The following is a 27281-nucleotide window of genomic DNA, read 5'->3' on the forward strand; positions in this document are numbered from 1 at the left end:
CTGGCAGCAGTACAAATTTTTAGTCCAGCATAACAGTGAGTTTGCCATGTAGCAGTAGTAATAACATTTGGACACCTGATAACACACTAGTGGGGAGAAAACACCAGCATAACAGGAAGCTTTCCCAGAAACAAAGATAGATTTTCCTCAAATCCAAATAACTCATCTATTCCATATTTTGCAGCCAGGGTAGAGACATCACAGTCTCTAGGAGGGAAGAAAAAAAAAGCCCAAGCTCTCTACGACTTTCATGGTGAAAATGAAGATGAGCTTTCCTTTAAAGTAAGTGCCCCGTTTTTTGTTTTTTTTTTTTTGTTGTTTTTTGGGTTTTTTTGGTCCAATTTTTCAGCAGATCTTATGTTGCTAAGGAGTGCCTTTAAAAAAAAAAAGTTATCTAAAATAAGTTTGGAACGTGAAACATCAGAACTCAGGTAATAGACATAATTATTAATGTATTTGATATAGAGCAACTAAAAATGTTGGTCCTTAACATAGTCAAAATCTTCACCAAAGACACTGTAAAGTTAGGAATAGTAGTCTTTCTCTGACTTCCCTAATCCAGTACATATGACAAAACCCACACACCTCATTTTGTAGTACATTCAGTTCTTGATCAGTTAATAAGGTCAAAGGGGCCTCTTTTTTGACTGGAAAGACAGCAACATGATGGTTTGATAATAGGGTGACAGCATTACAGCAGGGATAGCTCTAAGAGAGACCTATTACTGCAAAACCTTAAAGTTGATGTGAAAGTTTGGCGGCACGATCCTCAGTTGCCCTGTGAGCAAAAGGAGAAGGAAGTATATGCTGTATGCCTATATAATATGAAAAAGCACAAACAAATGGTATGTTTCAGTAGATGAAAAAACATGACATTGAAGTAAATGTCCTCAAAAGCAAGTTTCTAAGAACCAGCAGACTTTAGCATCAGGTCCAAGATTGCATTTATCAGCTGCAACACATTACTTTAGAAAGAGAAAATAATTAGTTTCTGTGTTAGCAGCTTGCCTTACGGGATGGATGATGGATGGATGATGACTTAAAACAGAAAAGGGGAACTGAGGTACTGGTAGAAAGGCTAGAGCTATGCCAATACTTGGAATGAAGGGAATGGCACGGGAAGATGAAAGCAGGACTAAAGATCAAACATGGAAGATAAAGCCACACTGACTTTAAAGGCCACATTGAGCTTCAACTGCATTCCTTTTTGAGAAAGTTTCCAAAGGAAAGGGTGAAGTTTACAAGTTGTAGAAAATACTGGGACTGAATTGAAAGAAAATATTTGAAGTGTTCGAAGAAGAAAAGCCCTCATAGCAAAGCAGGAACACGCACAGTGAGCGAGGCAGCAGCCTGTAAGCCATCTCTGTAACACATCTACCTACCTCCAGGAAGTTATCCGGCAGCATTATTTTTTCCTCTCACAAACTGGTGGTTTTTTCAACCCTTAGCAAGTGTTTGCACTAAGAGACAGGTAAATGTAGTTTCAAAGAAATCTAACAGGAGCGATCATCTCCTACTACCATTCTGTTTAATTGCTATTAATTTCTTCTGAATAACATCAACAGTGCATGGCCTATTACTACATGGAAAGATGTAATGGCTCACGTTACTCCTTGTTTTACAGGCAGGAGATTTTATAACAGAGCTGGAATCTGTAGACGAGGATTGGATGAGTGGAGAGATACAAGGAAGATCTGGGATATTTCCCAAAAACTTCGTTCAAATTTTAAAAACACCATGAAGTGTCCTGTCCTTGTACTCCCTGTGTCTGGGAGAGAATGTTTTCACAAAGACATCAATGTATTCTGACTATCTATGTTTTGCACTACTTACTCTGGACAGTCATATGAGTATCTTAAAGTCAAAAAAGATTTTAGTCTTTTGTGACCACGTACTTAGTCATGCTTCAGAAAAGCTCTGAGAGCAAATACATGCGCAATTTTTAGTGGTCTCCAACAAGGGAAATACTGTGGTGCAACACGGTTTTAACTTAAATAGTATTCTGTTATGTTTACTATCTGGTATTACATTTATCATGCACACCCTCTGCATAAAGTAAGCCTATTTGAGCTTTTTAAGAACTGTTCAAAGTGATGTTTTTAATATATAATTCCAGCAGTCGGTATGTAGATCATGTTCAATATTCAGGTTTCTTTACTGCTTGACTCCCACATTAGCAGGATTCACTTATTAGTTAGATAACTTACGGTAGAAAAATGTCAAATTAAACTGGAAAGAGGAAAAACTCAAATCCTTGTCTAGAATTCTCCTGTTCTTAGTCCAAACAGCTCAAAAAGGGAGATCAGAAAATATATTATTTTTCCTCTTAACTAATAGCACTTACACTGGTTTGAACCATGTTAAATGTTTCTGCCCACCTCAAATATCTGCTCCAGCTAGAGCCTTAGTTTTCCTACTATTCCCTCTTCGTCAAGCACCACCCTACCCTTTCCCAGCAGGAGTTGTGACGGACAGCATTTACTCCATTTTCTCAGTTCTCTTCCCAGCACAGTTATACTATTTCAACCATTTGCTCCTCCACCCCCTTTTATTTCAGTGGAAAGCCTGTCTGCATTCAGTCTACATTTCATCTACTGCTCAAGCACTGGAACATACTTCAGCAACACTATTCCTATCTGTAACTTGAAGGATATTATGCAGCCTTGGTTTTGGCTTTCAGCAGGCACAGGGTTAGCTTTCAAGTTGTTAGCACGTACCAGCTATACCAAGCATCATTATAAATGGTCTGTCACAGCTTTAAGGATAAAATGTCTTGCAAGACGTTGCTTCAAAGAAGCTTAACCAAAATCATTTAGTAAAGCAGGAGCGTGACTTCAGCAACAGCAACTGACCTTGACTGAGGTAGCTGGACCTTCTGACAGTAAATGCCATTTTGTGACACTTTCTGACAGAGTTGTTAAATAAGTCTTGATTAGCAGATAACTTCAGACTGGAGGAGTAAAAAACTTCATTGCAGTGCTGACAATATTCTATTACTTTAGTACCATATAGGAAAAAGAAACATCAAGTTGTTATTATGAGTCATTACTTCAGAAGCATAGATATGACAACAATAATACAAGGCCTTTCTCCCTTAAAGCTCTGGTTGCCAGAACGCTAGCAGCTGAGACATTGATGGAGAGTGTGGAAACTAGAACAATCATGACTCACCTTGAGATGGTTCAGCTTAGTTTTGTGTTGGCTTACAGTTATGTTGATAGGAGGTCCAAATGTGGCAACAAGTACCTACTGGTGCAAAAAGCTTTTCCCTCCCTCCCCTTCAGCAAACAGGCAATACAAGCTTCCAGTCAGAACTAAACTGAAGGGCTTCTTCCAGCAGCGAGCAGATCTTGGAGATTAGCAACACACTGGAGCTCATCTGAAACGTCCTCAGCACTGCTTTGCTCTGCAGAATTTATCGTTACACCACAGGAGTTGTAAAACTGACCGATAATAGCATGCTTTTTTCTCTAGGAGCTTCACTTTCTTCTAGAAGTGCTATACGCTTATGTGTCTCCATCACGCGCCTCAAGGATGAAGATCACACAAAGCTTTAATGAGCTACAAACTGGATTTTTAATTGCACTAGAGGGATTAACATGATAAAAACCATTACAGCATGTGTGCTATCCTAGAAAGATAGAAACATCATATTCTGTACAGCTGTTATTGAGTTTTAACATCCCAACAAGCCTGTCCTGAACTCCTGTGGAATTCAACTTAAATTGAAGTCCACCTCTGAGGCAACTCTCTCCAACCTCTGCTACCTGGAGCTGCCCATGGCTCTTTATACAGATAAGCCAGCCCTTGCTTTCTGTAGGACTTAGGCAAAACAAATGAGAGATTCCTCCAATGCAATGAACACCTAAGAGAGATTTCTTACTTTTTGACTTAAACTGTGGGCCACCCTCTTGAAACTCGCTTCTTCCATTATGATCTCTACCAAGACAAATTCTCAATTTCTTATAAGCAGAACATGAGAAGAACAAAAAAAACCACTCCACCAAACACAGTACCAGGTCTTCAAAAAATATACAATCACTGTGGTGGGAGGAGGAGGCTTAAGTGTATAATTTTTACTTATTGTTTGCCTGGCAGTTTTTTAAGATTTTGATACAAGTCTCCAAGTAGAACTGAATTTTTAAATTTTTTTTTTTCAGTTTCCTCTCCCACATTTTTATAGCTGTAATATTGACCAGTTGCTTTTCTATCTTCCACTGAATGTTTTAAGTCAGTGCCTGTCAGTAGGTAAGTTCACTCTTCTTACATTATTCATTTCCTCCCAATCTTGCTGGGAAGGAAAAGCAGCAGAGCCTTAAAAGTCTGGGCAAGGAGTGCCACCTACATGCTGTTTACATTACTGCAGACAGCTAACCTATTAAAAGTTGTAGTTAGTGGCTTGCCTTACACAGAAGTGACTGTTAAAGACTTCATGCCTACTATCACCATGAAACTGCATACAGATGATAGAATTAAGGTGTACAGTACGCTGCAGAAAAGGAAGAATGAAACTGAACACCCTTCCTAACTGCAATATAGTAGCAAGTTTCAGCTGTAACCCCAAACTTCAGCCAGAGCCCCAAACAAAAAACAAACAAAATACACAAAAGTGTAATAATAAAAGCTTTGATAAGCAAAGCTTCTATTGTTTGTCCCACCTCTGGAACTATCTTGAGGAAGAGGACTTCGTTCTATGTGCAGATAACAGTGTCATAAATAAATCTTTGTTAAGTCTAGTACATTTGTTATGGTACCTCTGTAAATTAAAAATGTATTTAACCAATAAATTTTTATAATTACATTATGATTGCATTTTTATCATCCTACACTGTAGAGAGCTAAGCCCTCCACTCAATGTGACGGGTACAGATCGTGTTCTGCTTCTATGTTTAACTCAACATTAAAAAAACCAAAAACGGTGTTTCTTCTCTTCAGCAGCAGTGCAAGCCCCTCAGATAATCTTGATGGCTTCAACAATTAAGCCAAGCCTTTGCATTTAGGTGTGCTTCACACATGCAGAATTTATCAACTGCTGCCTGCAGCAACCACCCAGCACAGCAAGTGACACAACCATGGCAATGCTCAGTGACACAACTACTTGTCCTACTACATGTGAAGTGACTTTGCAAGTACAAATGTACCCACAGCCACTCTGTGATAATGTCAGCAGCCTACTGTTAATGAAGACAAAAAACAGCTGGATGGAACTGAAAAGCCAAGGCAAAACTAAACACTTTCAGGACATGACTGTACACACATTGTACTTTGAAGAATCATGCCATCCAGGATTAACTACTGAATTGAAAAAAAGTATTTTAACTTCCTTTCATAATCTTACAACAAAAAAGCTTTGTCAGTTTACTAGTTTTAACCAGGCACTTCTGCATGAGTTCACGCAAGCACTGTAGTGAGGAAAAGGAAAAAGTTGCTCAACACTTGCCTCTGTTCACTGCCTACCCAGTTCTGCACTGGGAGCTGTCGGGCAATTAAGACTGCAATTAAGACAGGAAAGTAATTGAACCACAGTGTGAAATCACATCATCTACAGCATATAAAAGAATTAGTGGAAGTCCTTACCCTATTGCTTGTTATTTGCTCCAAACAAGTTATTAACTGCAAAAATGTAAAAATTCTTAACCTTGAAAAACACAGCCCTCATGATCACACCCAGTATCTTTATTGCAAGATGAACTTTTTCATTATTTTCCTCCAGTCCTTGTCCCAAGGGAATTCACAGCTAACAGGAAGAGCCACCAACACCTCAGCATCTTTCTGGAAGAAGTGAAAGCAGTTCTTTCTCAGCTTTTAAGGAACAACTGTGCCAACAATTCAGTAGCAGAAGATGTGTGGTTTTTACCCCTCCCATTATTTCTAAACAACATAAAAGCGTACCCCTTATCTTAGCCAGAAAAACACTTTCTTAAGCTGGAATACACAACAAAAAATGAGACGAACTACCTGACGCAGGTAACACAGATGATCTGCCAAGTCATTTGAGTGCTTTTAGAACACAGACCATTGCCATTTTACAGTGAACACCTCCCACTGTTCTTAAGTTCCATGAGAGATCATACCAAATTCAGTCACGTGATAAATCCTGAAGATGCCTTCACAGGACAGAAATGCTGAAACAAAAGGTTTCCCTCTATTTACCGATGAGCTCTATACAGTGCTTCCATCTGACACACTTCTCACCAATTAAATACAACCTTGAAACCCACTTTCAGTTTCTTCTGTGAGGACCAAAGTTTTTGGGGAAAAAAAAACGCAGAAACCTTAGTGTATTTTCTAATAGCATCTTTCAAAAAAAGGACAAACCATCATCTTCCACTTGTCTTGCAACACCAGCCATTTAAAAAAAAAAAAAAAAAAAAAAAAAGAAAAGATTTCCAAAGCAATTATTTTCTCCTTTTCAGTTCAAACAGAGGTCTATCTTATTAAAAAAATACATCTGGGAGCAGTATCACCTAGTACCAATACATGCAACCAAACACTTGTTGTGTGTAATAAACCTTTTATTTTTGGTCAATTTGTGGTTTCAGACAGACTCTTGCACAGGCGGCTCGTATCCATCAGCTCGCTCTACTTTCGCACCTGCCTCATCCCCAGAAGGTTTTCCAGCACCACCACCTTCACCATGCAGTTCCATCAGCTTGCCCACTAAAAAGAAGTATTGCAAACAGTGAGATACACCTATTTTAAACAGCTTTGAAGAACTGAATTAATTACCATGTACAAATTAAACCACCAGCACATGTCACGTAGTAGGTATGGTCGACTCCATTGCAAAAAACTCGTGCAAGATGATGATGCTGACTAAGTGATGGAGTCCAACATAAGACAAGCAATGGAGTAAGTTACAGATACATATACTTCAATAACCTAGTGCCTAATCATATGGGAATGTCAGAAAATGGGAAAATTAAAATCATTCCGTGTCATCTGGGACCGAAACAATTTGTCATCATTCATTCCCAAACCAGAGCCTTTAAATATTCAGTTTCAGGCAAGAATTCAAGAAAAGCTTCAAACTGAGTAACCACTATGTGACTTCCCAGCCCGAAAGCCAAACATCTGCCTAGAAGGACAAGCCTTTAACTACTACAGCCATGCAATCTTTTGATGCTGCTTTAATGTCTTTCCCCAAAAGCAGATATTTTCAAATGTCTTCCCTTCCCCCCCTCCCTTCAATCCCCTAGATGTGAGGAGTGATTGACTTACATTCAAACTTGGGCTTTTTCAGCATCTTAACCTTGCGGACATAGACATCATGAAGGGGGTAAATGGACTGACACGCCTTCTCTATGTCTTTGCCAATGCTGTCTGGGATCCTGTGCAGTCAAGAGAGCAGATTAGCACTAAAACGTTAGAACTGTGCCTGCTTCCTAGTCAAGCAACACACACTTAAAATAATTAAGAATATATAACATTCAGGAGTTTGCATCAGTTCAACAAGATCGCCAGAGTGAGGGTAAAGCGTTACCCTCAGTTACAGTTTTATTCTAGAGACTTCAGTTTAAAAAATGTTTGGAAAGCCTGATTTAAATTAATGCAAACATGATGCAGAGACGAGCGTTCAATGAAGCACATCAGCATTTCAGCACCAGAGACACACTTCACAATGGTCTCTGCCAAACAGAGAAGTGAAGGACCAGCCTTCAGTCAGTAACTGAAACAATTACACGGACTGTAAAAGAGAAAACCATCAGCTTACAGCTTATTGACAACTTCTTTTAAGTCATTGGTCTGGACCTCTCGGGTCATGATTTCCATCATCTTCTTGCGAATCTGCCGAACCTGCTGATGCTGGGCATAGGAAGTCTTGCGGATTTGGTTGTTACGCTTCTTCGTAAAGCCCACACAGAAGAGGCGCAGTAGGTAACCATCGGTAGTTTTGACATCCACGTGGGCTTCAATCATCGTCTGCAAAAAAAACAGTTATGCCCATGAGAGGCTTCCCAAATGTGCACCTGACATTGGTTAATATCTGCCGAACCCATGGGAAACAGCTTTAAAACACACCGGCAGCCATTTCCTTTCCTAAAGAGGAAAGCAGTAACGCAGACCTTGTGGTTTACACACCTGCCACTTCTTGACCATGGAGCACATTTTGTCACGGGTGAGGTCCATTCCATGGAAGTTGGTCAGACAATTTTTGCCCTGAACGTCCTCAGTTATCAGCTTAAATTTACGGAAGGCAACCTCATCATTCTGCAGATCAGCCAGACTCACTTCAAATACACGACCCTTCAATCCATCAGAGGCAATTTCTGTATTATTAAAAAAAAGATGCAATTTATACTAATATTAGAAAACTATTACTCAAATCTGATACCAAACTTCCATTTTGAAGAAGAATAATGTAAAGACAAACACAAAGAGTAGTTGTTGTATTCTCAAAGGAAGCAGAAGCAAATGAGTACAGTTATTTCACATCTTTGCTTAAAAATTACAAATTTTAACACTGCCTGACTCATACTTAGTTTACAGTGACCCTTATTTTAATGGTATCACAGTAGGCAGTTGAAAATAACAACAACCTTCATAACTCGAAGTGCAACCAAGAAAATATATGTAACTACTCCACATACCTAATCCTCCAAAATTAAGTGCATCTAAAGCACTGTGCCTTCCTAAAACAGGTTCCTTACCCTGAGATATGCAGCTCATTAAAGTTCACCCATTCAGCGATGCATCCTGATAATCACCTGTTAAGTTTGCAGTTCTATCTGTCCAAAGACCTCCTACTTAATAACTTTGAATTTCAGCCATGACCAAGTTGTCACTGTCTCCGTATGTCGCTCGGGCATCCAGAACAACTCCATAACAGTTGAACTTCTTATAGCTGCAGCTCATCAGGAACTCCAACCTTGTCTTCCTACCCATGGTTTGATAGACTTATATGAAGAAGGACCATAACACATTAATTCCCCTCAAACTAGATTTTAACTGTCTACTTCAGAAAACTTGCTGTAATCAGGCAGTTAGCTTTTTTTAATTCAAAACTCACATCTCGTACAAGAAAAACTGTCAGCAGTTCTATAACTACGTTTCATTTGAAATGCTATTATAGAACAAACACTTATCTTTGTACTGCGTAAAACCACAATACTCACTAGTTCCTTGAGTCCTGGTAACAAGAGTCTTCCCAATGTTTCTGATATTAAACATGGCTGGCGCTTTGACATCATACCAGTCCTTTTTGGAGAAAGGATCAACCCTTCATTTAAATAAAGCAAGAAAAAAAATCACTATTTTTCAACAGACTGAACTGGGCTGAAACAACTTCATCCCCAGACACTCCGTGAGATACAAATGCGAAACCCACACACTTCACAACCTCGCCCACCAAGGACACGGCGCAGCCCTCACCCGCCGGCCCCCACCTCACACCGAGCCGCTCCACGGGCTCCGCCGCAGCTCGAACCGCACGCGGGCCCAGGCCCGGCCGCCGCCATGACAGCAGCCATTCTCAGCTGCCGGCGCCCGGCCGCCACTATCCGCCACCATCCGCCTCACATTCGCGGCATCCTGCGGCCGCCGCGCGCCAGCTGACGTCCCCGCTTCCCCTCGCGTCCCGCCCCACCGCACTCACACTTTCTTCTTGGCGCCTTTCTTGCCGCCCTTAGTCAGCCGCTTGTTCTTGCCGACCGCCATAGTGCCACCGCGCCGCGGAAAAGGGAGAGCCGGCTCCTCGCGCGAGATTATACGAGAGCGGTGCTCCCGCGAGAACTTCGGCCGCAGCGGTCACGCGAGAACGGGGCCCTACCTGAGGCGAGGCTGTGCTCCGGGATGGAACCGCAGGGGGCGGTTTGCTCTTTCAGACAGCCTCTCTGTGGGCTGCGGCCGTCCGCGCCCGCCCGTCCCTCATGGGCTCGGGCAGCGCCCGGTGGGAGAGTATCGGTGAATTGGGATGAAAAAGCCACAGAGAAGGTTTACAAACAATCGAGCTTATAACAATTAAAGATAATAAAATCCAACAAGAACAATCTGCTGGGCCTTAGAGAAAGCTGTGCCTGTGAGGAGAAGGAAATGCTGTCACGTCCCACAGCTGTAAACCAACGCTGCGGAAGGGCTGGTTAGAACAAAAGGGGGCATTTGTAAACGGCGAACACAGACTTTGGAATAACTTTAAGACCGACACTTGCCCTCCCACCTCACAGCATTACTCAATGCTGAACGTATTTCCCCAGTCGGTGTGCTTTAGCTCAAGTAGTTGCTCGTTCCCAGGTGGGAGAAGCCCCGTGCTTTGAGTCAGGCAGGAGGTCAGCCCGGATGATCACGCTGCCCCCTCCGGTTTCATAGTGAGTAAGCAACTGAAGTTGTAGCTCGGTGTGGTGCTTCTTACGGAGGGACAAATACTGCCATATGCTCTGTGTGCTTCGTTCAGAGATGCTTAAAACTATTCTTCCTGAGTGTGGCAGCACTTGAAAGAAAGCAAACCTAAAACGAAATTAAGCGTTGACATCATGTGATCCCAACACCCAGGCAGCAGAAATCATTTCGTATAAAAGCGTTGCAAGCAAGTGCAATAATCTGTACTGTGAGATGTCCAGGTTTCTCAGCAGAGCGGGTTATAAGAGAAACATCCAAGCAGCAGCTCAGAGCATTCCAACCACAGCTGTCTTATGACTTGACTTCCCTCTTCCAGCTTTCATGTTTTGCACTCATCAGCTTGAACCACATGCTGAGGACGTAAGAAAAGTGCCTGCGGTTCCAGGATGGGAAGCCTGCCTTCCGTCAGGGTGTCAGGATGTGTGGCAGTACCAGCTGTAGTGTGGTCTCAGTCCCACACCAGGTGCTACATGCAGACACAGGTGCTCAGCAGATCTCAGATTAACGACCCGGCTGTTGCACGACTGCTGTCCCCTGCACAGGCTCTGCCTTGCACACGGCTGCAGATCCCAGCTCCATTCCTTTGTGGTGCTGCAGCTGCTTGCCTGCGGCACTGGTCTGAGGTTAGGCCCTGAGCTGTTTGGGGCTTCTGAATCTGTTAAGAGCTGTGAGTTACAACATGTCCAGGGTAATAAAAATTTTGCACTTGGGAAGGGCCAGTTGTCAGCCACACAAAAGCTGTCTGTTATGTTTTACAAATGAAACCAGAGCAGCAGGCACAGTTCTGATTACTTCATCAATTTCTTTCACACTAGCCTGGAATTTCATCTGCATGCCTACAGCAACTGGATTCTATCACCAACTCACACTATCAGGAAGAAGGCTTCATCAGAAGAGAGCAGACCTCCTGCTCACTGCCTCTTAGATAATCAGGATTCAAGAAAAAAAAAAAAAAAAAAAAAAAAAAAAAAGGAAAGAAAAAACAAAAATGAGAACACCAAAAAACAAAACAAACAAAAAACCCAACCAAACTACTTTGGGTTTTTCTCCTGAATGTCACAGGAGAGGAACCCCACCCAGAAAAATAAGCTGCAACGTCCTTCTCCAAGCTGTAGATATGCAAAAACCTCCCCTCCATTTTACTGCATCGTTGGCATGTTGCTGATTCAGATACCCTGCATTTGGGTCAACATTGAAATCTCAGTTGCACAACTAAAACAACTCTTACAGCTTAGGAAATTATGCATCTTCTGAGGAAAACTTTTGGGGTTTCCTAGAAGTTTTTCCATCAGATACCACATTTACCTCTCAGTACTTGCTATCTGGTTTTGCTCTGCACAATAGCTGAAGGCTTTCTAAGCTTGAAGACTCTCATGCAAGGAAAAAAATAGATTATAGATAGATAGATAACAAAAAACAGCAGAATCAGAGGAGCAGAGGTGTCTAGCAAGAGCCTTAGGAAGCCTACTGGAAGGAAGGTCTCAGGGGATCCGGTTCCATACCACTGCATTTCAACCAGATGTTGTCATCTAGCATTTCAAAGAGAATTGGAAAAGTAAGCAAATGCTTTGAACACCTGTAGCTATTAAAGCAGCTAAAACATTTACCATTTTTTTTCTTTTCCTTACACAGTTTCTTTAGAAGGAAATGTCTACTTTAGTCTGATCCTACTTTGATGGTAGCCCTGTTTTAAGCAGGGATCAGCTTTATGTGACCTACAATCTTCACATCCTTCTTCACATCTTCACTTCTTCACTTCTTCACTTCTTCACTTCTTCACTTCTTCACTTCTTCACCTCTTCTCTTCTTCTCTTCACATCCTGGTTTGTTCTATGACTTTAAGCTGTGTGTAGTAAAATTGCTAAGTCATGGCTTGAAGCAGTGATGGACCTGGTGGGAGGGCAGGGCCAACCCAGGGGAGCTCAGGTGCATGCAATGTTCCTGACTGACAGGAAGGGGCTAAGCCAGGATCTACCCCTTTGCAGGCCTCATTTAAGGGTTGGCAGTGGGGGCAAGGGCCTTTCTTTGGAGTTCCCTGTTTTTTGAGGCTTTCTGAAGGTAATCAGTTTGTTTGTTTGTTTGTTTGTATTCCTCTCCGCTTGTGTTGTTTGTGCTGCTTTTGAGTAAGTTCTTTCTTACTGCAGCCTGGGGGCTTGCTGCTCTGCTTTTGTTGCTGTGCTTTTTATTCCATATGCCAAACAAGAAGATTATTTTGGGTCTTTGTTTTGTGTTTCAACAAGATTTTGGGTGGGTTATCAAAACGTAACAGGTCATCTGTCCTCTAGAAACTATTTCTTCTTGAGACATCCTTTGGTTTGTGAGAATCAAAATGATTTAATTTGTGAATAACTCTTGGCTTACTTTACAAAGTTCTCTGCTTCAAGTAGCCTTCTGCTCTCATGTTTTATAGCTTTAGTTGACTGCATAAGTACAAGGTGTTATCCATCCCACAAAACTCTTGTGTACACTTACAATTAAGCAATACTCCAAAGGTCTTTGCGTTCTTTGTTTTTTAGTGGAGCAAGAAAATTATTTCTCCAAAATACTATCCATTTCTAGGAAATACCAGGTAGCGTTTGTAATCTCTGGTTGGGTTGCAGTGCAGAGCTGAGGTAAGAAAGTGGAAAAATAAGAAACAAAACCACACACACACAAACACACACACACAAACACACACCAAAAAAAAAAAAAAAAAAAAAAAAGCCCTGAAGAAAACCATCTCCTTTCTGTTGAAGGATCGTATTTGTGGAACTTTTTGTGTGTGTGCGTGTACATCACTGACTAAATTACAAACAGCAAGAGAAAACATCTAGCAAGTGTGATTTGAGATGGTTTATAGTCTTTTACTCTAAGGTATTTTATTGGTAGCATTATGAGAACACTGTTTTCGTTAGGAAAGTAGCTGCTATCAGCTTGATCTGTGAAAATAAGCTTCGGCTTAATTATGAAGCTTTAGCATTATATTGTAACAGGAAGGTTTGGTGGGCAAAGGAGTGTTTGCCTTCTTACGCAGGGGGTTTCAATCCCCACCTGGGAATTAGCTGTGAATTCATAATTCAGAAGCAGGAGCTTATGTTGCTCCCTGGAAGTCTTTAGAAACTTAGCGGAGTCAACATCTCCTGCTTTCTCCTCTGGCTTTCTTCCTTAAAACTATGTAACGAGTTCGAGGTTACATCTCTACCATATGGCATCACTGGCCTTTGTAACCAAATTCCTCAATTTTTATTCCCCTTTCAGCCTGATATTTAGAGGTATTTCAGTATCAGAAAGCTGCCTGTTTTCATCTTCCCTGTATCAAAACAGCCCTGAGCATCTTCTTACAGGTTAAGTGGAATGCTGGGTAAAAAACATACTTAGTTCTGCTCTGTGTAGCTCTTTATTTTTGCTTTCAACCAGCAGATGTTAAGGAGTAGATAAATCGAGCCTAAATTTCACCTGGTTAGTGGGGATAATGTTGGTTATCAGCTCCGGTGTGTAATTTAGGCAGACTGTATCAGGGCCTGAATGCTTTGCAGTCAGAGTTTTTCTTGGGGAATGTATATTTTTGTGGTGTTGCTATACCCTGCTTAATGTTCTGCTTGTGCTTCAAATCTACACTGATTTAGCTTGCTATAAGTATTGATATCAACGCTTAAGTCTAATTGCAAACAGTCCCATATCTCATTTAACAATATTTTCCTTAGCTCCTTGGGATCCTGGTGGTGACGCCAGAACCTCTGTGTTTTCTAATACCCTTGCATGAATACAGCTTTCTTCCTTTACAGGTCCTCAGTAATTAAAAGTATTTCAAATATTTTCGAATCGCACCATAGCAAAATGTTCTGGCGTAACACATAAATTACTGAGAAAAAGCTTCAGTTAGCATGGATGCCTCCCAACATTAATAATAACAGGGCAGCACGTTGCATTCCTAGCCTGTCTCATTCCGTTTCTTCTCCACACTGCAGCAGCAACATTCTGCTGTGGCTCTGCCTCTGCTCCAGCAGTGGGAAACGGACAAGGAAGGGAGGCACCACGGTCCTTATCTGCCCTCCACTAGAAAATCACCTCTCAAGTTCTTCTGCTGGTCTAGTGTGGTGCTCCCATCTTGTGTGATGGGGATAGGTGGAGGTGGCAGCACAGTTTTTGTGTGCTGAGCCCTGCTTTGCACCAGTTAGGCAAACCTGTCTGTCTCAGCGTGGATTGGGGCTGTATATGTTGTTAAACTGGGGAAGTCCAAGAGTTATGCCAGTTTCATAGTGTGATGAGGGTTTTTGTTCAGAAGTGTTTGTTTTCGTAATAGAGTAACTGATTGTGAAGAGCAGGCTTCACATAGTAGTGTTTGGTTTAATGCTTCAGGTTATTTAAAGTATTGTATTTTTGGACTTATCTGTTCTTTGTTTCCTGGTTGTTGTTTTTTGTGGGTTTTTTTAGGCTTTTTTTTTTTTTTTTGTAGGAGTGTTTGATATTTACCTGTAAAACTGGAATATTCTCATAGGATTAACTTTTCCCCAAACTAGGCTACTATACGTCTGTTCTGTACATGCCTTTTGAGTCCCATTATTGTGCTGCTCTGATTCTTTAGTGCAAAATAATCTTTCAGAAGTGCCCAAGCAGAGTGACTATTTTCTTCATCAGTTATTTCCTACTAAATCTGCCTATGCTGCAGGTTAAAGTCTTTCTCCCTTTTTCCCTCGACTGCCAGCTCAGCTACAGTTGATCACACAATTTGGTCTGATGATAATTTATTCCAGCTAATGATGCATGAGATGCAAAAAAGCCCAAAGGAGGAGTTTGAGGGACTGGAAATTAGGAGGAAAAAATTCCCAAACCAAACATTCCCACCTTTTTTCCTTGCGAACTCAGCACATCTCGTGCTGAAATCACTGAGACACCATGGAGCCCTGCTTTTTTTTTTTTTTTTTTTTAAGCAGTCTTTTGGTGGTGGAGTCACACTTTAAATCATTCTGCAAAAGCATGACTTAGTTAACACTTCATTATACAAGAAGGTTACCACTATGCTGCATTTGGCAGAAAATTCTGTCTTTTCTCCTGCATTTTATCCATCATCCACTTCAAATTAAGAAAAGGGAATGTGATGTTCAAAGTTCTCGTCTAGCAGGCGTATGGCTGAATGCCTTCTTATCTAACAGTCAGCTGTGCTAGATGGATATTCTAAAAAACATTAAAAAAATCAGATTCCAAAGATAAATAAAGGCACTTATGTAAGGTTTCCCCCTTGAAGGAAGAAGAATTTCAGTATAAAGCATTATTTAAGGAGTGACGTCTTTCATTTAAGAGATCATGCATGGCATGGAATATAATTTTACAATGTGGTTAGTTACATGAATCCAGTAAATAGATGACAAAGCTGTTTGCTCATATGAGGGCCTCCAAACTGGTGTTCTTCAGACCACCAGTTGTCAAAGTGTCATGGTAACGTGCACATATGTGGTCCTGGAGCCAAATCATCTCTTGTACAGCTCATGTTGAGGAAAAGGGAACCTGTAAAATATCCGAGGGTTAAAAAAAAGTATAGGAAATTTGGCAGTCATGGTCTTGGCGGAAAATTCTTTTTCAAAAAGGAGAAAATAGACTTAGCACTGGAATAATACTGTATCAAGTTCCCAACAACATTCACGCTGTCATAGCACTGGGATTCAAACCTCTTAAAGAAGTGTAGATACTTGTGGTTAGTTTCTGCAGCCAAATCTAAATACTTATTTCACTTGTTTCTCAATTCTTTAAGCAAGGTTCCAACTCACATTGTCTAAATATTTAAACTGTGAGATGATATGCAACTAAGTAGTAAAATATTTGAATTCTGTATCTTTTTAAGATACGACCTTAAACCAAGAATGAGAAATCCCTCTGAAATGGGTAAATACCATTCCTGTTTTAATGGAAGTATGTTAAAAGAAGCATTGTCATCCGAATAGGTGAGCTGCTTCACCACAGTGAATGTAAGCTTATTTTTTTGAATCTAGCTATTCTTTGGATCTCTGTCAGCTAAAAAAGGATGTTCTAATTAAAGATATCTCAGTCTGTTTCAATAGGCACGGGCTTGTGAGCAAAGACTTCTCAGCTCTGGGCTCAGGTCTGCAATAATGGGATATCCTGACAAAGAAAGTTCAGAAATGTTGTACAGGAAGTGCCATTAAGAAGTCAGCTAGCCCACTTCCCTATGAAAAAATATTTTTAGTCCTATTTATGTAACTTGTTGAATAAAGACTGCATTGAATGTTGTAGAAAATGACTGCTACTCTCTTACTGTCTCTTTGCCATTAAGCTCTATCACAGTTTTTTTTTCTCCCAGTGCAAGCAGGTGTCCAAAAATACTTGAAACTTTTTTATAACTACAGTTTTTCAAAATAAGACAATTTTCAACATCTTGAAGTACCTCTACCTCAGAATATCATCTAAACTTTTGTAACCTGCTGATATACAGAGAAAACTGAGTAATAGCAAAGCAACACGCTCTAATAGGTAGCCTCTGTTTTCTCTATGAAGCCAGTTGTAATCTAAATGGAGTCTGTTAATTGATTCCATCATTAACATTGCAACAACAGTGCAAGTTGTGTTTTGAAACCTAACGGCCCCTCCGAGAACAAGCTCACACGGTGGTATGAAAGAATTCAGATAACTACTTGAAGATAGAGACTGCCAGAAATGGAACAGCAGGGATTAAGTTTAAATTGGGTTTAATTCATATGTCTAAGTTAAAATTATCCGCAGAGTTTCTGTAGAGGTGGTCAAAACTCACATAGGCAGGGTCCTGCAGGTGGCCTGAATGACCGTGACTCTATGGAGAAGACTGAGTAGCTGTGTGTGGCCCCTGCTGGGCACCCTTCCATGGGATCCTGCCTGTTAGCTCCCTGAGCAAGCTGAAGTTCAGTGGTTCTAGTCTGCCTTTGCTTCCTCTGCTCTGCTGCTGCTTCTAGCCACCATGTGACACAACAGGAGCTGCTTTCAGACTGTGAAGGTGGCATAAGCTTATTTGTTATTATTCAAAGTGCCTGTTGACTTCAAGAAAAGTAAAGGTAGATAAATCATTTGCCACTTCCCGTCTGTGACCGTGCCACGTTGTGCTTATGAACGGGGGAAGAGGAAGAAGTGGCCAGCCAGAGCCTGAAAAAAACTGTCTGTTCTTCACTTTCTGTGCTTGAGAAAGAGTAATAGGTGTTTCTTTCAGTATGAATATTTTCATGTTTGAAATATTTGTATGAATATCTCTATGTTGTCCATGGATTTCTGTGATCCGGTAAGAGATCTGCTAGTCATTCACTGAGTTGTAACAGTCCCAGCAGGCAAGTGTCCTTTATGGGATACTTCATGTCCTTCAATGACAGATCCATTACCTTCTTCCAAATGGGTCACTCCAGAAGTTGTGCTTGCTCTTTTGTAATCCCTTCTGTCTCCACATATCATATGGAATGTGGGTTTGTGTATTGCCTTGCCTGTCTCTCCAGCAGAGGGGAGTTTCTAGAAGGAGAACTTGACATGTAATGTGAAGAGATTTGAGTCTCAACCCAAGTGCTCAGAAATCTTTCAAAAACAAGGGCACTGTTCATCACCATCCAAGTATTGTTACAAAAATATCTCTGTATGCGTAGATCTACTCATCTCCAGATATGAGGACACATTTTAAATGAGTCAGGCAATAAACGTATGTACCCATTTGTTGAAATTGGCAGAGATAAAATGGTCATCAAATCTGACTGACTGGAAAATTTCTGAAGTGACTGGTGGTGCTTTTAAAACCTGCTAAGTATTTCAGCTACTTATCTATATGTTGACTTGATATTATGAAAGCTTTCCTACTTTGGTTCCCATATAAAGCACAGTTATCTGCATTCATTTGTTGGGCAGTTCTTCAAAAGGTGAGTTTGCAAGAGTTTTCCTGTTCCTGGTAGAAACCAAAGACATTGAAGGGACCTCAATGAAGATAACTGACCAAATCACTTCAGAAACTGATGCAACGTATTTAACTCAGACTTACGCAGAGCTTTGTTCACTTGTAAGAGAATTAAGCGCTGATCCCTGGGATAAAAGCGAAACAAGAGAGAAAGGTCAGAGGCAGGCTTGAAACACTTCTGCTGAGGAGAATCAGTTATTTCAGCTCGACTTTAAATGTGAACTAAGTAACATTCTTGCATATGTTGTAGGTTTTCCAGGGAGATCTACTATTTTTGCAGGAATAACCAGTCTTGAGAGAGTGAATGGCTGAAGGTGCTGTAGCAACATGTCAAACCCCTTTTTTCCACATTATAAATTCAGCTGCCTTGGCGGAAACCACCTCATGCCTTGGAGCGTTTTAGGACAAACATTAATAATAACAAATTCTAATTGGTCATTATTACTTGAACAGAAAATATCGGATTTCATTTTCACCAGTAGGAAATAAAAATGTCATGTACTGTAATATGACAGGCATGGAATTTACAGTAGTGATATGTACGTGTAATTACCTCTATATGTGTAAATGCACACAAAGCAGAACACCAGGGAGGCCGTTTTACAACAGATTTAATCAAGAGAACATCCATGTCTCCTCATAAACTTGCTTAAGCAACTTTGAAAAAAGAATGGAGTTGATTAGACAGGTTAATGGGGTGATGTCTTTATAAATGACAGATGGCCATGTTAGAACAGAAAGTTGTTCACTCTCCATTTTTTATTTTATTTTAGTTATGAGAGTATTTTACCTTTTTTTTTTTTTTTTTTTTACTTATGAAAGCATTGCTCATACATTTTTGATTAGCAATGGTTCACTGAAAAAAAGCAATTTCCAGTGAAACTGAACTTTTATCTGGATGGATGTTGTAATTATGCTTAAGTGGCAATAATCAAAACTAAAATACAGAATGATGTATAAACATCCTGACCTCCCCACATTGGGTTGCAAATGGCAAAAAGTGCTTACAGATTTGCAAGCTCATAAGAACATAACAAAGAAATGGGAACATGAAGAAGAAAGCTGGTTTTTTTATATTATTAAGGGAACCCATTAGTGATGAATTTGACAGAGTAATTTAAAAAAAATTACAAGTTAAAGGCAAGAGTTTTAATAATTTAAAAAATTATTAGTGCAACGTTAGCTACTAAAAAAAAAGTTTTTCTTCCTTTCTTGGATTTCATGACTTTATCCCAGGTGTAGAATTTGGTTTGTTAACCTTTTCTCCTATATGCAAGGTACTTAGAAGTGAATCACAGAAACGGTGTTAACTTGAAGGAGGACTTGCTGAGACCTCTGACCAAGTCTAAGAAGTGTAATATCCAAAGTTATTCTTAAAAGCTACAATTGCAGTAGCAACTCCTGGCTCTTTTTTGGCCATTATACTGCTCAGCAATGATCTGTGCATGACCACTTGGGAAGCTCTGGTTTCCAGTGCCTGTTTGGCTGTTAGGTAATAAAAGCTGTATGATTTTTTTTTTTATTTTTTTTTTTCTGTGACATTTTCCCACTTCATTTCTTCTCCCATGTGAGAACTGACCATTCCTAAATGGAGTGGAAACAAAGTCAATAACACATGCACTGCTAACCTGTATTTTTTTCCTCTCTTTTTACTGTCTGGCATCTCCTTTGTAATTTGTCAGTGTTCTGAAGTGTTTTGCTCGTTCATCTGATGCAGATCTTTGATAAAAATAATCCTATTGAATTTAACCTCCAGACTGGTTTGAATTTGGAAACTTGAATTTGAAGTCTCCCAGTAATGTTTTCTCTAGAAAACTTCTATCTAAAATTAGGCTTTATGAAAAGCCCTAAACTGAACTTTGAAAATGCCTCTGGATCTTCAATGTCCTCTTGAATTTACCAGGATGGTAATTCTGGAGCAGTGGCACTATCCTGAAGTACCTACGTGAAACCCTGCAGTAGACAACAGTAATGGAAAAAGAGTTAGAGATGTCCAATCACGACAGAGTGTCTGCAGCATATTGGAGAGTTTGGCTCAGAATTTTTGCAAGCCTTTTGGGTGCTATCATATCACAGACAATGTTTTGTTCTACTGTACAGAGGCAAATCAATAATTGTTTCTGTAACAGCAGCTAATCTTCGTTACCAGAAATGGATCAGCTTATCTCTTACGTGTGTGAGTAGGTGTCTGCCAGCTGCGGTGATGTCTTGTTCTACATTTTACCAGTAATGTGAACTTGACACTTTGAGGTGATAATTTGACGTATTTAAGTCACTATGCAACTCAATGAACTTGTCCTACAGTTCACCCCTTATAAACATAAACAAAACAAATTTCACACATGGTATTCATCTGGGTAATAGCTGTGATTGGCGTTGTGTCCTGTTCTGGCATTTCCAACAGAGTAATTGCAGCAGTGTCAGTAAAACTGCTTATCAATCTGTGTTAGTGTAGCAAGTGTTAGCAAGGCAAGATGGGCATCATACCCTGGAAACTGTTTAAATCTACCCTTGTTCAACTAATTTCTTAAGTTCAATCAAAATTTAACCATGTACAACTACCATCACCAACCGCTGCTGCTAGGATCCGGATTCTCTTCAGAGCTCTCATCTTCCCCAGAGTTAGCTAAACGCTCGCAGCAATTTGGGCTAAGGGTAGATGGAGTTTTTTTGGCTTTAGTTGGTTCTAACTGCATCTCTGGTGGATCTCTGGCTTCATAAATATAGTGAGGATAAGATGTGGGGCTAATATGGAAAGGATTATGTGAAAGAATTGTATTCAGGAGAAGACAGTAACCATCCGCAACAACTATCTTCCAGCAGTTTAGTAGCACTGGGAAGTGTTCTGGTCTGTGTAAATCTCTTGATAAGCAAAATGCCATAGCTAATCTATTCAGACAATCCTCCATTGCTTTTAGTTTATTGTGATTTGTTAAAGTAAACATTCCTTAGTACATGGCTATTATAAAAATAATGAAAGAAACTGTGTTTTGGAAGAGCCTGGTAAACGCTGCAGTCTTCTCTTGTTTCTGTTTTCATTCCTTTCCTAAGTCACACTGATTTCCTTGGTTCGTTACTGTTCTGACTTTACTGCTCAGGCAGGGAATGTCTGTCTACCTGTACCACTTCTTGCCATCGATTCCTGTTCTATATTAAAATAGCCTCCAAATCTAGCTCCTGTGAGAAGTAATTTGTAAGGGATTTTCAAACATCCTCTGAGATCATACTGGAGTTTTACGCGGAAAACCTCTCGTAATCTCTCTCAGAACTCTAATACGGAGCTGTTTCGAGGTCTTGTTTCTTTTGGGCTCTGTGCTTGGCTCTTACCTTCTAAGCAGCAAAAGCAGGCTTGGCTGGGGAGTTCAAATAGTGTGTGAAAAACGCTGCTGCTGCACAAGCCAGGTGTAACAAAATGGGTCGGTACAGCTCCTGCTAGGCTGGGAGCAGCTGCTCCCGCAAGCTCAAAAACAGCCACAGTCCAGCACAGTAAGGCACTGAGCACAGTCTGCAGGCCAATTCCCTCCAGCACACTCATACAGCTCTCTGTTCGGTCGAATGCACCATATAGACTTGGGTGTCAGTGAATGCAGGCATAGTGAAGAACCTTCTACTTCCTATATGTGAATGTTTTACGTCTGTGTCCAACTTTTGCCTGAACTAATCAATGCAGGTATTACCACCAAAGCAGAAAACATAAACATTTCAGTGCTACTGGAAACTGGGTTCTTAAGAGGGCTTTCACAACAACAAATGTTTTCTTTGTATCAAATATGGTGGGGGAGGGGTGGAAGAAAGGCTGACGTACTAAGGGTGCATGACTTAAAAGTAGTAAGCAAAAATCATTAAAATAGTGGACAAATAGTTGTTTCATGAGTTTATTCAGCATTTACTCTAGTAAAAGTTCACATTTCCTGTGATATTTCCTGTCACAGCTTAGATCTTCTAAGGAATTACACTGATGCTCCTATGATACTTTCTAAAGCTAAAGGAACGGTAGAAATAAGGTAAAGCAGCTGTTTTAGCTCAGTGTTATTGTAATTTCCTGACAAAAAGTAAATATATTTTCTAGTAGAACTGACGTGAGACTCATTAAGCATCATTTATTAATTTGGTGCTTTTTAAAAACAATGATAGTAGCAATACACCATTCAAGAAAATGTAACAAACAGTGAAGGAAAAAACTGCTTACCATTCTAGAGAAAAGTGGACCAAGTCCTTCTTGTGAAAAGCTACATTATAAAATTACATTACAGTAAAATTAAAAAAAGGAACTGAACAAAACCAAACCTCTAACACATGGAGAGAAAATCACACCTAACCAAAAGAAAACTTCCTCTTTTGTCAAGACTGATCTTTATTTTGGGATTATATTGCTTTCTTGAAGTACTGTGTTTTGTAAAAGCAGAAAGGACCTCATGTTTAAGGTCAACAGTATTTATAAGCAGCTTTTTTATTTGGAGTTTAATTTCTAGCCACGGATTTTTAAAGCTGTTCTTAATGCTCAAGATCAAAGAGCATTTTGTCATAAAAAGTTATAAAATGATTACTTTCTTGTGCTTAAAGGCAAGGTATTTTGTTCCAGCAGACTCTTGCTGCCAAAAGTCACTCTTGTAACAGATGCAACAAAGCTGGCAGTGGATCTACTTTTCAGCTGCTATATACAAGTCCCCATCTTAGGTATTTATGCACTTTTTAATGCATATACCCTACTGTCGTTAACAATTGAGGCCAGGCAAGAAGCATTTCTTTATCTGTAAAAATAAGTAGAAAGATCTGTCAGAATTCAACATGATGCTTTTGCCTCTATGGCAAATAGATTTGCTGGAGTATGCAATTTGGATGAAAATGAATGAAATCCATGAAGAACAATTTTAGCAATTAATTCTCTTTTATTTATTTTATATCACTAAAATGATGCTAAAACAAAGAAGAAAACAGAAGAAGACTAACAACAAATATCGCATCAGCGCATTTAAGAAGAAATATGGTGTGTGGAATTCATATCCAAGTCACTAGGTACATAAAAACTTCCCAACAATATTTCATTTCTACTTTTGGTTGGTTGCCGGTAACCTGATGAAGACCTTGAAGATCTAAAGGCCAACGATGGAGGCAGGGGATACTTACAAACAGGTAAGGAAAACCAGCATGTGGAAACGTGTACTTAACCAGTTTAAATGCTCAAATAAAAATTATAATTTATTTCTCTGTTCATAAGAGGGAAGACAATACTTTAGGAAATTACGTATGACTCATAGAGAGACACTGAAGGCAGAAAAGGAGGCATCAGGGAATTCTAAGATTAAATATTAAGGATTAGGATTGCACAGCATGTGTATAACCAGATAGACTCAGTGTGCTGTAACAGAGACTGGAGATTGCAGCGTTACAGTTGTAAACAACTCAAATACCAACAAAGAAACTGCAGGCACCTGCAACTCAAATTAGAGATTATCATCTCTTTCTAATAATGTATGTATGTAATTAAGGGAAACATGGAAAGAAAGGGGCGGGGGGGGAAGGAAGCTTACTCCTCTGTTAGTACATGGAATTTCAAACAGGAGAGTAACTATGAAATGTTTCCATTTTGACATACGTTCTGTAGAGGAATGTAACCATATAATGAAATTATTTAAAAATGGAACTGAACAAGCATCATAATACAAGAAATTCCAAAGTCTTTTCTTACCCTAACCACTGGAAATTCAATACCAGCACCCACAAAGAATGGCATTTCCAAGCCAGAGATGAATTGAAGTATTTAATGATGATGGATCCAGTTAGAATACTAGCTGATGCTTATTAATTACAACATCAAAGGTATGCTTTTTGGAAATACTGCGTGTCACCTCAGAAAATCTGTACTCTTTTGTGTGAGAGTAGTCTGGGAGAAGTACATTCCAACAGTTTTTTTTACAAGCACAGTGCAATATCAAGGATAAGGAGCAACTTTTATTTCCATTCACCTCTTTGGAGTTTCATTCAAATCAGACTTCTAAGCACAGAGATTTCTGCTGATTTGAAGAATTATTCCTTTTACTTCCATAGAATGAAACAAATTACAACTTTTTATGTAACATAGACAAAGAATATTTCTGTATCAGTCTTTCAGCAAGTCCTGCCTACCTTCTTGAAATGATTTCAAAAGGCAGTACCTTTGATGCTATTATCTTGTTGTGATAACCTTATGAAAAAAATAATATCAAATTAGGGAACAACATATCGTATCCCTGGTCCTCTTCAGAACTACTCCAGACTGATTTTGTTCTGTGAGAACTAACATGCAGAGCACGTTTTGACTTTGCTTAAAGAGTTTCTTTAGGAAAGGTGCTGGCAGTCACATTGCGGAAATAGCTGTTATGGTTATTTCCTGCCCTATTTGGGACTTGAATCTATGCTTATAACATTATAGAAAAGGTTCTAGAGAACATGAGTCTGGCTGCTGTGTAATTTATGTCAGCAATATGTACCCAGGGTTTGTTGTTTGTAAAATATGCACAGAGAGAGGGCTCTATGTAACCTAATAACTAGTGATATGTTACTGGAGATGTGCATCTAGCCACAACCTCATGGGAAGAATCGAAGAACCATGATAGAATCCTTTGAGTTGGAAGGCACTGTTAAAGGCCATCTAGTCCAACTCCCCTGCAATGAACAGGGATACCCACAGCTCAGTCTGGTTGCTCAGATCTCCTGCCAGCCAGACCTTGACATCTCCAAGAACAGAGCTTCCACCACCTCTTTGGCAACCTGTTCCAGTGCCTCACCACCCTTATTCCTTCACATTACCAATGAGAACAGGGACAGAAATCACTAGTAAATTTGTCTTTCTTGGAAGAGATCTGAAATACCCAGCCTGTACATTAATGCATCTTACAGTTGCTGCATTTATATTTAAGTGACAACCTTGTTTGGAATTGATTGGGCTGCTTAATGTTCAAAATGCCACTTCAGTAATAAATAAAACTAAAGCTCCAAGTAATGCAGCAGAAAAGATCCAAGCAACAGTGAGGTGAATCCTCAAGCAACAAAGCGAGAAAGTCACTTTTCAAGGAGAAATGCATCAATACAGATTTTGTTAGTGGCCAACAGTAGAAACAGGACAGAACAGATTTAACAAACAGCGGTGGTATGTATACAGATGCTCTTCCAACAAAGGAGATGATTATTTACATAACAGTGTTGCCATGGTGGATATCAAGGCCTTGGTGTAACCCATTACATACACATGTTAAGCAGTGTTTTCCTCTCAAGGAGTTGTCTGCAGCAGGTAGATTTAGAAGAAGAAAAAAACCATGTAGGTTGGGAAACTTGAGCTGGGTGTGATTATAAACAGTATCATGCGTTGCAATCTGAACAAAGCAGCTGTGTGGGTGTTATCGAGTAGATGGAGAAAACCGACTCGAGAGAGATGTTACAATGAACTTGAAAGTGCTCAACTGATGTCTATGCTTATAAGTCAGTGTAGCTGTCCAAAGCAGGTGTAAGAAGAACTTTAAAAATGTTAACTTGGAAACTAAATCTGACATTATATACATTTTTCAGATTACAGATCTATTTTCACGCAGACCTTAAGAACTGCAGTCACTGGAGCTCTTCAGGAAGACAGATTTAATCCTAAAATGACTAAAGGAAATTGTGGAAGTGGCTTTGAAATAAGAAGAAATCAAATTATTTTCTTTGTCAATATTTTGACTTACAAAATACCTGAACGTTTGCTTTTCAACCTATTCCTTCCCTGCCATATTTGCCCAGACATCACCTGTACACAGAGATTTTTTTTGACCAAAAAGCTTGGCACATGGAGGAATAGCACACAGCCTTAGGCTCAACAGAGCTGAAAGCCAAATGCTTTACCACACTACGACTTAGAAGCGTGCAAATTGCAACATGCTTGAAGAAGTTGTAACAGACTTTACGGAACACATGCCATACCAAGTGTGTCACACATAATCAACAGAATTTGGTAAGCATTCAGTTATTCCTGTAAGAACCACATCACAATCACTTCGAAGACAGATTTTTGTCCTAAGTATTTGTATTCATCTAGGAAAAAAATAAGGAATTGTTTTAATGAACAGAAAAATGGGGAAAAAAAAATCTCTGCTATTTTTTAAATGAAAGCAGCAGTTAATAGGCACAATTGTTAATGAAAAGATGAGCATCTGGCAATTCACATGGGACAGTGTTGTTCCTTTCTTTTTTTTCTAATTGGCAAGAAACAGTAATTTCCAAGATGAGAGTAACTAAGAATTGTCTAACACCTTCCATAGGGAGTGCTGTCACTTAGATCTAATGTGATGTGTATGATGTTATCAGTGACTACTGTATGATTTTAGTTCATCACCATAGGCTGTGTGTGCCTTTATGCCACTTAAGTGTTGAGACTGACAGTGCTTAAATGTGAGCAATCAACTGACTTGCAAAGTTAATTACAAGTGTATACAGGTGTTATATTTGTGTCGTTAACATTGTTGTGAAATAATAAGCTAATTTAAAAAGCATAGAGATACTGACACAATTAAATGAATTATTCTTTTCCCCAGGAGACTCCAAAAAGGGAAATGAATGTATTGGGATTCTAATAGAAGTATTTTGCTTTGATTTTATTCCTATTTCTAGATAAGAGGAAGCGAATCCAGGTTTGCCCGCAAAACTTTATTTTTTACATGAGAAGAATGGCAGCTTCGGTATACAATAAATCGCGAATTTCTTAAGAGAACAAAAAGAGCTCTTCAAGCCGATCGAGAAAGAACGCAACCAAAAGGATCAAGCTGACCATCGCAGGGCTAACTTACGGAGAGCTCGCTGTTCGGTTCCACACGAAAGACGCTCAAAACGCAGAGGAAAGGAGAACAAAATAGAGCTCTGGAACAGACTGGAGGCGCACCGGCAGAGCAGACAGAGCTACGGGAGCAGCAGCTCCGCAGCGCTCTCCTTACCGCGCGGCGGGACGTGGCGCGTGGCGCGTGGCGCGCGCCCCCGCTCACCTGGCGCACCTGAGCGCACCTGGGCGTGCGCGAGCCGGCGGCTCCCGCCCCGCGCGCCGGCA

The 27281-nt window shown here is 40.0% G+C and overlaps 2 protein-coding genes and 1 non-coding gene across 17 annotated transcripts in view; 1 reads left to right on the plus strand and 2 right to left on the minus strand.

Annotated features, from left to right (window-relative positions):
* The window catches only part of SH3D19 (SH3 domain containing 19), an 80101-nt gene extending 75297 nt beyond the window's left edge, over positions 1-4804 (plus strand). For 13 of the 15 annotated variants that reach the window (XM_042828441.1, XM_042828440.1, XM_042828439.1 and 10 more), the window contains 2 exons: positions 185-282; positions 3475-4804. In XM_042828441.1, coding sequence (XP_042684375.1) covers positions 185-282; positions 3475-3603 — 227 coding nt within the window. In that variant the 3' untranslated portion in view covers positions 3604-4804. Of the gene's footprint in view, positions 1-184; positions 283-1624; positions 2252-3474 lie in introns of those variants that run through there. The other 2 variants (XM_042828438.1, XM_042828454.1) reach the window with 1 other exon arrangement.
* A 1693-nt stretch (positions 4805-6497) lies between these two features.
* On the minus strand, positions 6498-9706 carry RPS3A (ribosomal protein S3A). The gene is made up of 6 exons (XM_042828455.1): positions 9596-9706; positions 9117-9220; positions 8083-8270; positions 7715-7923; positions 7222-7331; positions 6498-6660 (listed from the first exon to the last, which is right to left on the minus strand). The coding sequence occupies exons 1-6, from the start codon at positions 9655-9657 to the stop codon at positions 6539-6541; spliced, it is 795 nt and encodes a 264-aa protein (XP_042684389.1). The 5' UTR covers positions 9658-9706; the 3' UTR covers positions 6498-6538.
* LOC122165493 lies at positions 6903-6973 on the minus strand. Its single transcript, XR_006170498.1, has one exon. It is a non-coding gene; the product is annotated as a small nucleolar RNA SNORD73 (small nucleolar RNA).
* Positions 9707-27281: the final 17575 nt, after the last annotated feature.

The sequence above is a fragment of the Centrocercus urophasianus genome, unplaced genomic scaffold (genome assembly GCF_019232065.1).
Source record: "Centrocercus urophasianus isolate 14NV4802_14NV808 unplaced genomic scaffold, USGS_Curo_1.0 seq_3, whole genome shotgun sequence".
Taxonomy (NCBI): domain Eukaryota; kingdom Metazoa; phylum Chordata; class Aves; order Galliformes; family Phasianidae; genus Centrocercus; species Centrocercus urophasianus.